This window comes from Propithecus coquereli, unplaced genomic scaffold, assembly GCF_000956105.1.
Source record: "Propithecus coquereli isolate 6110/MARCELLA unplaced genomic scaffold, Pcoq_1.0 Scaffold426, whole genome shotgun sequence".
NCBI classification, from domain to species: Eukaryota; Metazoa; Chordata; class Mammalia; order Primates; family Indriidae; genus Propithecus; species Propithecus coquereli.
In genome coordinates this window covers 1,281,536-1,292,769 of record NW_012150019.1, presented here as the reverse complement: position 1 = coordinate 1,292,769, position 11,234 = coordinate 1,281,536, and the positions used below count along the sequence as shown (strand labels likewise).

The following is an 11,234-nucleotide window of genomic DNA, read 5'->3' as shown; positions in this document are numbered from 1 at the left end:
CTGCCAGATGAGCTGGAAAGTACACATACTGGGATAAATGCAAGTGTGACTTGAGTTGTCTGGGACAGGGATGGGGTACAAGAGAAGGAAACGGGCAAAGAGAGAAGCCTGTAGTTGGCCAAGGGTGCAGGAGTGTTATATATGATCGCTCTTCAGGGAACTGGGCCTCCAGCCCACACCCCAGCCGCTCACTCAGCCTCCTTCTCCCCGAATTGGCTGTCCCTTCTCTGGAACACCTAAGCCTGACCCCACTCCCTTTCCCAGAACTCAGTCACCGGAGCCCCCAGCCTGTGGTTCTCTCCTAGGCCTCAGCCTTTCCTGCCTTCGACTGAAACGGCACCGTCTTCTAAGCCCTGGGGGCTTCCCCGGGCCCCAGCCCCGACCTAGAACCCGCCCGCTGCCTGCCACGCTGCCACTGCCGCTTCCTCTATAAAGGGACCCAAGCGTCCGGGCCCAGAGGCCCCGCACAGCAGGTAAGACTCTCCTGCCCCATCTCCTTGGCCTGCCGGTGGCTCAGACTCCTACCCTGAGGTGTCCTGCCCCTCTGCCTGGGCCCCGGCCCTCCTGCACCTGCTGCCTGGATCCCTGGCCTGCCCGGGCTGGGGCCTTGGTGGGTTTGGTTTTGGTTTGTTCCCCCGTCTCTGACTCTCCATCTGTCTGTCTGTCTCTGTCACACATTCTCTGTTTCTGCCACGGTCCCTCTCTGTTCCCTTTCTGTCTCCCTCTGCTCACCTCGGGGTTTCCCTGTCTGCATCTTGTCCCCTTCTCTGTCTGTCGCCCCTCTCTCTCTGGGTGGCCGTCTCCTCTGCAGGGCGGGCGGGAGGTCTGTCTTCCGCAGCATGCCCCGCCCCGCTCACTGTCTCTCTCCCTGCAGGTTCTCTCCCCATGACACCACCTGGACGTCTCTGCCTCCTGAGGGTGCGTGGCACCCCCCTCCACCTTCTCCTTCTGGGTCTGCTGCTGGCCCTGCCGCCTAGGACCCAGGTGAGGCAGCAGGAGAATGGGGGCTGCTGGGGTGGCCCAGCTGAATCTTGAGCTCTAGAGCCCCCCTCAACTCTGTTCTCTCTTAGGGGCTCCCTGGTGTTGGCCTTGCACCTTCAGCTGCCCAGACTGCCCATCAGCACCCCCAGAAGCATTTCACCCACAGCACCCTCAAACCTGCCGCTCACCTCATCGGTAAACATTCACCTGACCTCCCAGACATGTAGCCCCAGCTCTCCTCCTACCCCCATTTAGGGACACAACCATCCACCCACCTCCCCCCAACTTCCCCCACCCTCTAAACAGAGGCAGCCCACTCTCACCCCTCCCCTAACCATCCCCCAAGAATTCATTTGTCCAGCTCCTGCTTCCTCAGGGATTGAGACCTCCGACCCAGATCTTTGATCTCCCCCACCCCACACCCCATGGCTCTTCCTAGGAGACCCCAGCAAGCAAGACTCACTACACTGGAGAGCAAACACGGACCATGCCTTCCTCCAGCATGGCTTCTCTCTAAGCAACAATTCCCTCCTGGTCCCTGCCAGTGGTATCTACTTCGTCTACTCCCAGGTGGTCTTCTCTGGGCAAGCCTGCCCCCCCGAGGCCACACCCACCCCTCTCTACCTGGCCCACGAGGTCCAGCTCTTCTCCTCCCAGTACCGCTTCCACGTGCCTCTCCTCAGCGCCCAGAAGACCGTGTGCCCAGGGCCACAGGGACCTTGGTTGCACTCGATGTACCACGGGGCCGCGTTCCTGCTCACCCAGGGAGACCAGCTGTCCACTCACACAGACGGCGTCTCCCACCTACTCCTCAGCCCCAGTAGTGTCTTCTTTGGAGCCTTTGCTCTGTAGAACTTGGAAAAATCCAGAAAGAAAAAAAAATTGGTTTCAAGGCCTTCTGCCCGTTTTGCCTCCACTCTGACTGTCTCAGGGGTCACCACCACCTCTCTTTTGACCAATCCAACAATCTCAAGTCTTCCCCGCTCAAGTCACCTGGCTTTCAAAGAGGGAATTCTAGGCACCCCAGGGAGCTGCACCTCTCTGAGCCACCCCCATGTTCAGCCGAGGATGTCAGGCCTGCCTAGAAATTCCCGCCCAGAGCCCTGTGTCCCGCCAGTGAGGCGGAGCCTGGCGGAGGAGGAGCAGGCCCATGGGGGAGCTTGGGGGGCTATTTATGAAGGGGGAAATTAAATTATTTATTTATGGAGGATGGAGAGAGGGGAATAATAGAACATCAAAAGAGAGAGAGAGAAACAGGCCCAAGGGATGAAGAGCGAGAGGGCAGCGGCACCAGGCTGGCTGAGAGAGGGAAGCAGGTGTGAGGGACCGCGGGGCTCTCGGAGGCTGCGAGAGGCCCTGAACGCCAGCTGCATTGCCAGACACCCCACGCGGAGGCATCCGCACCTCGATGAAGCCCAATAAACCTTTTTTCTCTGAAATGTTGTTGGCTTATGTCTGTCTGTCCGGGAGGAGAGACTTTCCCAGTCTCTGTAAGGGAGGGAGGGATGGAGGCCTTGGAGAAGACAGAAGCTGTGGGCAGAACATGGAAGGGGCGCAGGGAGCTCCAAGGCTCCTGCGGGTAGGAGAGCCAGACAGCTGCAGGGAGCTGAAGGATGAGCTGCGAAGACAAGGAAAAAGTGGGCGTCTAGAGTCTGGAGGGGTGGGGTCTGGGGGCCCCTGGGAGATCTGGCCACATGTAGAGGCTCTGAGGAATGGGGGTTACGGGAGACCTCTGGGGAGAAGTAACCACAGCAAAGGGGAGGGGAATGCCCAGAACTACGGGGGTGGAGAATAGGGACCCCCACGGAAGACATGGCCAAGCAGAGGGCTCTGAGGGGTGAAAGGGCCTCCAGAACTAGGAGATGCAGGTGCATTTGAGCAGACATGGCCACACACTGGGGCTCTGAGAGGTGAGGGCTTCGCGGAGAAACTGAGGACCTGAGAGTTCCTTAGAAGGCAAGACTGAAACCAACAGTGTGAGTCCTAGGCCAGAGTGAAAGGAGAAGACCTGTCCCAGTGGGGTCTGTGCATTCCCAGGGCTGATTTCACTCCCCTGGGGCTGTCCCAGGCTTGTCCCTGCTACCCCCACCCAGCCCTTTCAGACGCCCGGGCATGCCCCCAGTGTCAAGCTGCCCTGCCCCCTGCTCCTTTCCCTGCAGGGACCCAGACACACAGGCTCAGGACCCAGCACAGCTTCGCCCCCACCTCCCCATCTCGTTTTCTCTGCCTTGAGGACTCAGCTTTCTAAAGCCCTTCCCATTTCTAGTTCTACCCCCATATGACTCCTGTCTGGAAATCAGAGGAACACAAGCCACAGATCTCGTCCCCAAAAGAAATGGAGACAATAGGCACTGGGGACGTGGGGCGGGGGGATGGGGTCCGGCCTCCACAGTCACACACACACACACACACACACACACACACACACACACACACACGAGTGATGGGCCCAGGAAGCCCGCCTCAGAATCCAAGTGGGGAGGGTAGGGAGTATCCTCGATGCCTGGGTGTCCCCAACTTTCCAAATCCCCGCCCCCGCGATGGAGAAGAAACTGAAACAGAAGGTGTAGGGCCCACTACCGCTTCCTCCAGATGAGCTCATGGGTTTCTCCACCAAGGAAGTTTTCCGCTGGTTGAATAAGAGCCTTCCCCACCACCCTACCCCGCCCTCCTCTTGCTCTGCGGGCATATAAAGGCAGCTGTCTGCACACCCAGCCAGCAGAAGCTCCCTCAGCGAGGACAGCAGGGGCCCAGCCAGGAGGGAGAGAAGCAACTCCAGACCCCCTGGAAATAGCCCTCAGAGCCATATCCCCAGACAAGCCGCCAGGCAGGCTATCTCCCTCTCACACGCACTGCCCCAGGGCGCCACCATCTCCTCTGGAAAGGACACCATGAGCACCGAGAGCATGATCCGGGACGTGGAGCTGGCTGAAGAGGCGCTTCCCAAGAAGGCAGGGGGGCCCCAGGGCTCCAGGCGCTGCGTATGCCTCAGCCTCTTCTCCTTCCTGCTCGTGGCAGGAGCCACCATGCTCTTCTGCCTGCTGCACTTCGGGGTGATCGGCCCCCAGAGGGAAGAGGTGAGTGCCTCGACAGCCTTCATCCACTCTCCCGTGCAGAGAGAAGTGGGGGAGAAAGAGAACTATAGAGAAGGGGTGGGCGAAAGGGGTGTGCTGCTGGGGAGGACGGGGAGGAAAAAACGTGGAGAAAGATGGGAAGGCAGAAAGCCACGTGGGGGAGATGGGGGAGGAGAGAGAGAAAGATGGGGAGACAGGATGTCTGGCACTTGGAAGGTGCTCAGAAAGTATTCGTGGGGTGAATGAATGAATGAGCAAGCAGATACACGCATATAAAGAGAGATGTGGGTGTGAGCAGCGAGATGGGAAACACACGAGTGATATGAATGAAGATGGTGAGACAGAGTTGTGGGAGATACAAGAGATCCGGAGAGACGAGGCGAAGAGAGATAAGGAAAGATGAAGACAGGGTGTCTGGCAGGGCAAGGCGCTTAGTGAAAGAGCTGTTGAATGCACGAATAGACGGATGAATGGAGAGAGAGAACCAGGCGTACCAGGGCAGACAGCGCACAAACCTGATAAGCGGCAGCTGTTTCTCATTTGAGGGTGACCCCCCCCCCTGATGCTAATCCCTCTTCTTCTCCCCAGCAGTTCCCCAGTGGCCTCCATCTGGTCAACGTCAACCCTCTGGCCCAGACACTCAGTAAGTGTCTCCTGATTCTGGGTTTGGGTTGGGGGAGAAGTTAGTACTGGGATGGAAGCAATGGGGAAAATGTAGAGTTTTGATTTTGGGGAGGAGGAATGAAGGTGAAAGTACAGGAATATTGTCTAGGAAGTTTAAGGGTCTCAGCTTTTTCTTTCCTCTTTCCTCCTCAGGATCGTCCTCCCGGACCCCAAGCGACAAGCCTGTAGCCCATGTTGTAGGTAAGAGCTCTGAGGACGTGTCTTAGGTCCTGGAAGGCTAGGATTTGGGGGCGCGCTCAGGGTGAGGGTAGATAGGCCTTGGAGACAGTGTGAGAAGGACTCACTCAGCTCACGGGGAGGGTGGAGGAACAGCGCAGGCCTTACGGGGGGATATTCAGAACCTCGGGGCCCGGTGGGATGTGGGCAGACAGACAGAGGGACAGGAACCGGATGTGAGGGTGGGCAGAACTTGAGGACCAGGATGTGGAGAGTGAACTGACGGGGCCACTGACTCACATCTCCCTCTGTCTCCCCCTCCCTCCAGCAAACCCCCAAGCCGAGGCACAGCTGCAGTGGATAAGCGGGCGTGCCAATGCCCTCCTGGCCAATGGCGTGCAGCTGAGAGACAACCAGCTGGTGGTGCCGTCCGACGGACTATACCTCATCTACTCCCAGGTCCTCTTCAAGGGCCAAGGCTGCCCTTCCACCCACGTGCTCCTCACCCACACCGTCAGCCGCTTTGCCGTCTCGTACCAGACCAAGGTCAACCTCCTCTCTGCCATCAAGAGCCCCTGCCAGAGGGAGACCCCAGAGGAGGCTGAGGCCAAGCCCTGGTATGAGCCCATCTACCTGGGAGGGGTCTTCCAGCTGGAGAAGGGTGACAGACTCAGTGCTGAGATCAATTTACCCGATTATCTCGACTTCGCCGAGTCCGGACAGGTCTACTTTGGGATCATTGCCCTGTGAGGGAGACGGACGTCCATCCTTCCCCGACGCCTCACCCCTCCAATTTCTTTATTATCCACTCCTTCAAGACCCCCTCATCCTCTTCTGGCTTAGAAAGGGAATTAAAGGCTCGGGGCCGGACCTCAAGCTTAGAACTTTGCACACCACCACCACCACTTAGAAACCTAGAATGCAGACATGGGTGGTCTGGACAATGGAGCACTGGCCACCACCAAGAATTCAAACTGGAGCTTCAGAACTCACTAGGGACCTAAGATTTTGATCCCTGAATTCAACCTGGGACATCTGGAATTTGGGCACCAGAGAGCCTTTGATTCTGGCCAGAACACTTTAGAACATCCCTTGAGAAGACCTCACCTTGGACTTGACATGAGTGGACTTCAAGCCTTTCTCTCTTCAGACATTTCCAGACTCTTCTCTGAGATATGGAGCCAAGCTCTCCTCGTGGGGCCAGCCTCCTCTATTTATATTTGCACTTGTGATTATTTATTATTTATTTATTATTTATTTATTTACTGATGAATTATTTATTTGGGAGGTCAGAGTATTCTGGGGGACCCGATGTAGGAGCTGCCTTGGCTTAGACGTGTTTTCTGTGAAAACAGAGCTGAACTATAGGCTGTTCCCACCTGGCCTCCTGGCCTCTGTGCCTCCTTTTGCTTGTGTTTTGAAAACATATTTATCTGATCCAGTTGTCTAAATAATGCTGATTTGGTGACAGACTGTCACTACATCGCTAAACCTCTGCTCCCCAGGGGAGTCGTGTCTGTAATCGCCCTACTGGTCAGTGGCGAGAAATAAAAGTTTGCTTAGAAAAGAAACATGGTCTTTCTTGGAATTAATTCTACATCTGCCTCTCCTTGTGGGTGGGAAGCACCCACCTTCAGCTCCCTGAAGCCCTCTCTTCAAGGGCATAAGATCCCTCAGACTCAGTCCCTTTCCTTAGACCCCTAGGGGCCAGGAGACCCTACATAAACAAAGCCCATTGGAATATACCCCCTTCCCCGGGAAACAGGAGCCTGAACCTAATTACCTCTCCCTCAGGGTATGGGAATTTCCAAGCCTGGGAATTCCAATCCCAGCTGGGAAAGTCCTGCAGCTCAGGTGAGATTTCCGGCTGCTGTTGCAGCCTGAGCGAGCTGGGGAGGAGCCACATTCTCAGGCACCTGAATCACAGCCAAGGGACTGGCATCTGGGCTCCAAATCACCCTGTCCTAACTGTGCAGCCTGAACCAGGCACTTGACTTCATCTATCAGTTGGAGACAGGAGCATCCACTGCACACGGGGCCTGTGCGAACAGGAGACCGAACCTCTGTGAGTGCACCTAGCCCCCACCTGGCGTGCAGGCACTCAGTGATCTCTGGCTCACTCCCTCATCTCCCCCAGCTGCTCTAGCCCCTTCTGTTCTCTCACTGGGTGAAATGGAAGAGGCTGAAGACAAAGAACAAGGAATAAGATGTGTTCTCAAACTTCCCCCAAGAAAAAGGGGAAAAAAAGATGTGGGTGAAGGACCCACCTGCCAGCTTGGTCTCATTGGCCTTTACGGAGAATGAGGGGACGGGTGTGAGGTAGGTGAACTGGAAAGAGAAAAGCACCCGCTCCCCCAGGAAGGCCTCTCTGGACACAAAGGCAAACAAGGAGTCAGAAGTGGAGCCCCAACGAGTGGCAGTCCGCACTGGGCTAAGAAGTCGGGCTTTCGACTGTTCCTTATTGGAGTAGTCCACTCTCTGCCATCTTTGAGAGTGTACAAAAAAAAAGAAGTTGGGCTTTCTTTCCAGCCCTGGGGTGCCAGGCAGGGGAAAACCATGTGGTATGCTGCTGGGGTAGGGTGACCCACTAGGGTGACCTAGATAGGACCTTAGGTCCCTCTGTGCCTTCTCCAGCCTGGGGCTTAAAGTGGGTCATGGGAGGTGGGGACTACTCACTCCAGGGGCCCCCACACTTGCTCACTTTTGGGAAGGGGGGCCTGAAGTGTGAACAAATGACGACTTTCCATCCCACCCTGGAAGGGACCCTGCGGCATCAGTTTTTCCTCCTCCCCAGACCTCCCTGGTGTATTCCGTCACCACAGTCTCCTCCCCTGTCCTCAGCTCTCTCCCCTACTTTCTCCTTCAGCCTCCTCCCTTGGGGCCCCATGAGCCTTGGTTACTGCTCCTCCAAGAGGAGCTGACCGGGGTGGGGGCTAAGGGGCCCTCGGGCAGCCAGAGGGGGAGAAGCACTGGGCCGCGCTGTGCTTGATGTCTCATCATTCCTCAGCAGTATTAGGGGTTTAACCCGCGGCTGGGCCTTTCTCAGAAGAGCTTGCCTTCCCCTGTAATGACCCCTCTCACTGTTGGGAAGGACCCAAGAGAAAAGAGTGCAGTGCACAGTCTGGTGGGGACCACGTGGCCCTGGTGATGTTTCGGGTTTAAGAAGATCCCCTTCTTTCTGCCCTCGGGTTGGACTAATTAATGCTGGGGCCTGGCGGTTCAGGGGTGGGGGTTGGAGGGACAGGCAGTCTACCATTCTTGGGAACAACGGCCATACGCAGTGTTATGAATTGTTTCAAACAACCAGAAAAATACAGAGACTATTTAATGCACACCTTTGCAGCCACGCTGAATTAAGACACGCTAGCATCTCGGCATCTGTACCAGCGGCGCTGAAGCTTTGCATTCTTTATTTTCATCAGCCTCGGAGTCAGTTTCCAGTCTCCTACATTTTCCCCGCCGCCGTGGGGTCCCGGGTGTCTGGGCCCCCACTACTGTCGCACTCGCACCGTGCAGTCGTTTCCGCAGGGACGCGGGCGGCCCTCACCCCACCATCACCGCCCCAAAGAAGGTCTTCCCTCTCCCGTAGTCCACCATGTCGGGGCGGCTGATGTTGACGTACACCCGCTCGCCCCTGCGGAGCCGCACCAGGCCGCCGAACCCCACGCTCGTGTACCACAGGGGCCCGTACCCTTGCCTCCCGGCGGGGTCCGGCACCGGGGTCACGGTCTCGGCGCCCTCGAGCAGCAGCTCGGCCGCGCCCGGCCCGTAGGCGCCCCCCGCCCGGTACAGCGAGCTGCGCAGCGTGACCGAGCGGCCCTGGGGGCCCCCGCCGGCAGGGGGCGCCCGGCCCCGGTAGCCGACGTGACAGTAGAGGTAATAGAGGCCGTCCTGCGGGAGCGCCAGCCCCTCTGCGTCCGAGAACCGCGTCCCGCTCCTCAGAAACGCCTCTTCTTTCGTCGCCTCCCAGCCTAGCCCCTGCCCCTTCATCCAAGCGCCTGCTGAGAAAGGGGCCGGGGGGCTCTTGGGGAATGCTCCCAGGGGGAGCGATCCTGGCTCGGGACCTCCGGGAGGGTGGCGGCCGTTAGCCCCCTGCAGGAACCGAGCCGGGCAGGGGGAGGGGTGACGGCGCTACCTCTGGGATGAGTAGGGTTGGGGGCTGAGGGCACCTGGATGTGGGGTGCAGAGCGCTGTGGTGGGGACCTCCAGGCTGGGTTTGCCTGCTCCGGAGGGAAGAAGAAGCTACAATGGGGGGACGAGCGGAAGGGCGGGCACTTTACGGGTGAGAGGTGGCGAAGCAGGTGGAAACTTAGCCCTGGAGTAACCGAGCCAAGGGACCCTGCGGGCGAGCCGCCCCGGCCCCCTGGATTACGTAAGCGCTTATTCAGGTCTGTGAGATCCTTACCTATGAGGTGGGCCGCGGGGAGCCTGGGACTGAGATCTGTTTCTGGCTCCTCCTCGGGCAGCTCCCGAAATCCTGAAAGGGGCAAAGAGTTCGTGATTGAGGGCAGGCTGCACCCGGGCATGCCCCGAAAGGACAAGGTGTCAATGCCCAAGGATGGGGAGCCTGCGTGCCTAAAGGAAGAGGGTATCTGGGACACCGACTGCAGCTGGGAGTCCCTGAGGGGCTGGAGCCGGGAGAGGAGATGGTCTGCTCTTACCGGGTCCTTGCTGGGGTCCTTGCTGGGGTCCTTGCTGGGGTCCTTGCTGGGCCTGTGCCCCGGGGTCAGCCGTCTCTGTTACCTGGTTGGGTGGGGTCACCGTGCCCAGAGTTCACATTCCGCTAATGTTAGCGCCACCCCTTCCAGAATGGACCCAAGTTCCAGGCCTGGGGTTTCTCCCCCAGCACCATCCCCAAAACACGTCTCCATAGAAGGGAAGGCAAGCAAGGCACAGGAGCTTTGGCAAAGAGACAGATGTGTCTTAGGAAGAGGAGACAGAAGGGGCTTGGAGACAACAGGACACAACATCACAGGAACATGGAAAGAGAGTCAGCAAAGAGACAAAACGTCCCCACCAGGGACAGCCGGGCCAGCTGAGACAGATGAGGCAAAAGACCACAGGCAAAGCCAGAGGGAGGTGAGCGTTGGCAAGACAAGCCCTCCGCCACAGCCTGCTGCAGCCACTCACCGGACCTCCCTGATCCTTGGGCACTAAGGCCAGCACGGCCAGGACAGTGATAGGTACCGCCAGCAACAGGGTCACCAGGGAAGTGGCTCCTGCCACAGCCAGCAGGAGGGAGCCCCTCCCTTGGGGCCTTCCACCCCTGCCCTCCAGTCCCAGTGCCCCCATTGAGACTCTGAACCAGGGCCTGGGCAGGGGGCTTTCATACCTCAGGGGTGGGGCCACCCAGTCCCTATAGACCCACACACCTGGCTGGGACTTTCCACACACCCCTGCTCCCCTCACCCAGCTTCCTGTTTACCGAGAGCTGGGGTGGGGCATCTGGATGCCTGGGTTCTCTGAACTGGGGACGGAGTTGGGGTAGAGAAACAGGCTGTCAGAGTAGAACTTCACAGAGCCTTAGAGCTCTGGCTCAGCAGGGAGGGAAACTGAGGCCCAGGGAGGGAAGGTAGCTTGCAGAAAACCGGGCAGCAAGGCTGTAGTGAGAGCACAGATCTCCAGGTTTCCAATGTGATCTGCATTTTTCTACACCCCAGAGGTAGGTACTAGAGGGAGAGCTGGTCCACATCTCTGAGGACAAGGACGGGGGTCTTGAGGAATGGATGGCTGGGTCCCTGAGAAGAACTGGTCCCCACCTCTTCCCATTTCTTGCTCACCTCTAGCCCCCGTGCTAGGTGAGAAAGGCAGAATTAAGCCTCAGCCTCACCACTGACTGTGGCTCGGCTCGCTGAGACAGGATGGACATGGAGCCTCCCTCTGTTGCCACTAAGAGTGAAGACGGGAGGGTGAGGCACACCCTACCCTCAAGGAGCTTCACAGACTGGAATGGGCCCCATCCACTAGTGAGTGCTTACTAACTGTTTAGGGATAAATGAATGAAAGGACAAATGAATGCAAGAGTAACTGAAACAAAGCCATGGGCACCAAATGAACGTAGAAGTGGGCAGCACAGGCGGAGTTGAGGGAAGAAAGACCAGGTCTAAGGAAGTTGGAGGTGACCCTGATGATCTCCCCTTCTTTTTTTTTCTTTTTTTGAGACACAGTCTCACTCTGTTGCCCAGGTTAGAGTGCCGTGGCGTCAGCCTAGCTCACAGCAACCTCAGACTCCTGGGTTCAAGCCATCCTCCTGCCTCAGCCTCCCAAGTAGCTGGGACTACAGGCATGCGCCACCATGCCCGGCTAGTTTTTTCTATATATTTTTAGTTGTCCAATTAA

General features: G+C 57.8%; 3 protein-coding genes across 5 annotated transcripts; 2 read left to right on the top strand and 1 right to left on the bottom strand.

Annotated features, from left to right (window-relative positions):
* The first annotated feature begins 885 nt into the window (after positions 1–885).
* Positions 886–1,833, top strand: LTA (lymphotoxin alpha). Its single transcript, XM_012653745.1, has 3 exons — positions 886–984; positions 1,071–1,176; positions 1,421–1,833. Exons 1-3 carry the CDS (start codon positions 886–888, stop codon positions 1,831–1,833), a joined length of 618 nt encoding a protein of 205 aa, XP_012509199.1.
* Positions 1,834–3,706: 1,873 nt separating this feature from the next.
* Positions 3,707–6,466, top strand: TNF (tumor necrosis factor). 2 transcript variants are annotated; one of them, XM_012653744.1, is made up of 4 exons: positions 3,707–4,058; positions 4,647–4,698; positions 4,872–4,919; positions 5,224–6,466. In XM_012653744.1, exons 1-4 carry the CDS (start codon positions 3,873–3,875, stop codon positions 5,643–5,645), a joined length of 708 nt encoding a protein of 235 aa, XP_012509198.1. In that variant the 5' UTR covers positions 3,707–3,872; the 3' UTR covers positions 5,646–6,466. The 2 variants fall into 2 exon arrangements, with proteins under 2 accessions (XP_012509198.1, XP_012509196.1); XM_012653742.1 differs by having other exon boundaries at positions 3,708–4,058; positions 4,644–4,698; positions 5,224–6,086.
* Positions 6,467–8,288: 1,822 nt separating this feature from the next.
* On the bottom strand, positions 8,289–10,234 carry LTB (lymphotoxin beta (TNF superfamily, member 3)). 2 transcript variants are annotated; one of them, XM_012653740.1, is made up of 4 exons: positions 10,026–10,234; positions 9,557–9,638; positions 9,301–9,372; positions 8,289–8,896 (listed from the first exon to the last, which is right to left on the bottom strand). In XM_012653740.1, the coding sequence occupies exons 1-4, from the start codon at positions 10,185–10,187 to the stop codon at positions 8,439–8,441; spliced, it is 774 nt and encodes a 257-aa protein (XP_012509194.1). In that variant the 5' UTR covers positions 10,188–10,234; the 3' UTR covers positions 8,289–8,438. The 2 variants fall into 2 exon arrangements, with proteins under 2 accessions (XP_012509194.1, XP_012509195.1); XM_012653741.1 differs by having other exon boundaries at positions 8,289–8,893.
* Positions 10,235–11,234: the final 1,000 nt, after the last annotated feature.

Bases quoted from the DNA above. Each gene is read 5' to 3' on its own strand.
- LTA (XM_012653745.1), top strand. From the start codon at position 886: ATGACACCACCTGGACGTCTCTGCCTCCTGAGGGTGCGTGGCACCCCC. The intron at 985-1,070 runs GTGAGGCAGCAG...GTTCTCTCTTAG, and splicing joins CCCTGCCGCCTAGGACCCAG to GGGCTCCCTGGTGTTGGCCT. The intron at 1,177-1,420 runs GTAAACATTCAC...GGCTCTTCCTAG, and splicing joins ACCTGCCGCTCACCTCATCG to GAGACCCCAGCAAGCAAGAC.
- TNF (XM_012653742.1), top strand. From the start codon at position 3,873: ATGAGCACCGAGAGCATGATCCGGGACGTGGAGCTGGCTGAAGAGGCG. The intron at 4,699-4,871 runs GTAAGTGTCTCC...TTTCCTCCTCAG, and splicing joins CCCTCTGGCCCAGACACTCA to GATCGTCCTCCCGGACCCCA. The intron at 4,920-5,223 runs GTAAGAGCTCTG...CCCTCCCTCCAG, and splicing joins GCCTGTAGCCCATGTTGTAG to CAAACCCCCAAGCCGAGGCA.
- LTB (XM_012653740.1), bottom strand. From the start codon at position 10,187: ATGGGGGCACTGGGACTGGAGGGCAGGGGTGGAAGGCCCCAAGGGAGG. The intron at 9,639-10,025 runs GTGAGTGGCTGC...CCACCCAACCAG, and splicing joins CCAAGGATCAGGGAGGTCCG to GTAACAGAGACGGCTGACCC. The intron at 8,897-9,300 runs GTAAGGATCTCA...CCCCTTTCTCAG, and splicing joins CCCCGCGGCCCACCTCATAG to CAGGCGCTTGGATGAAGGGG.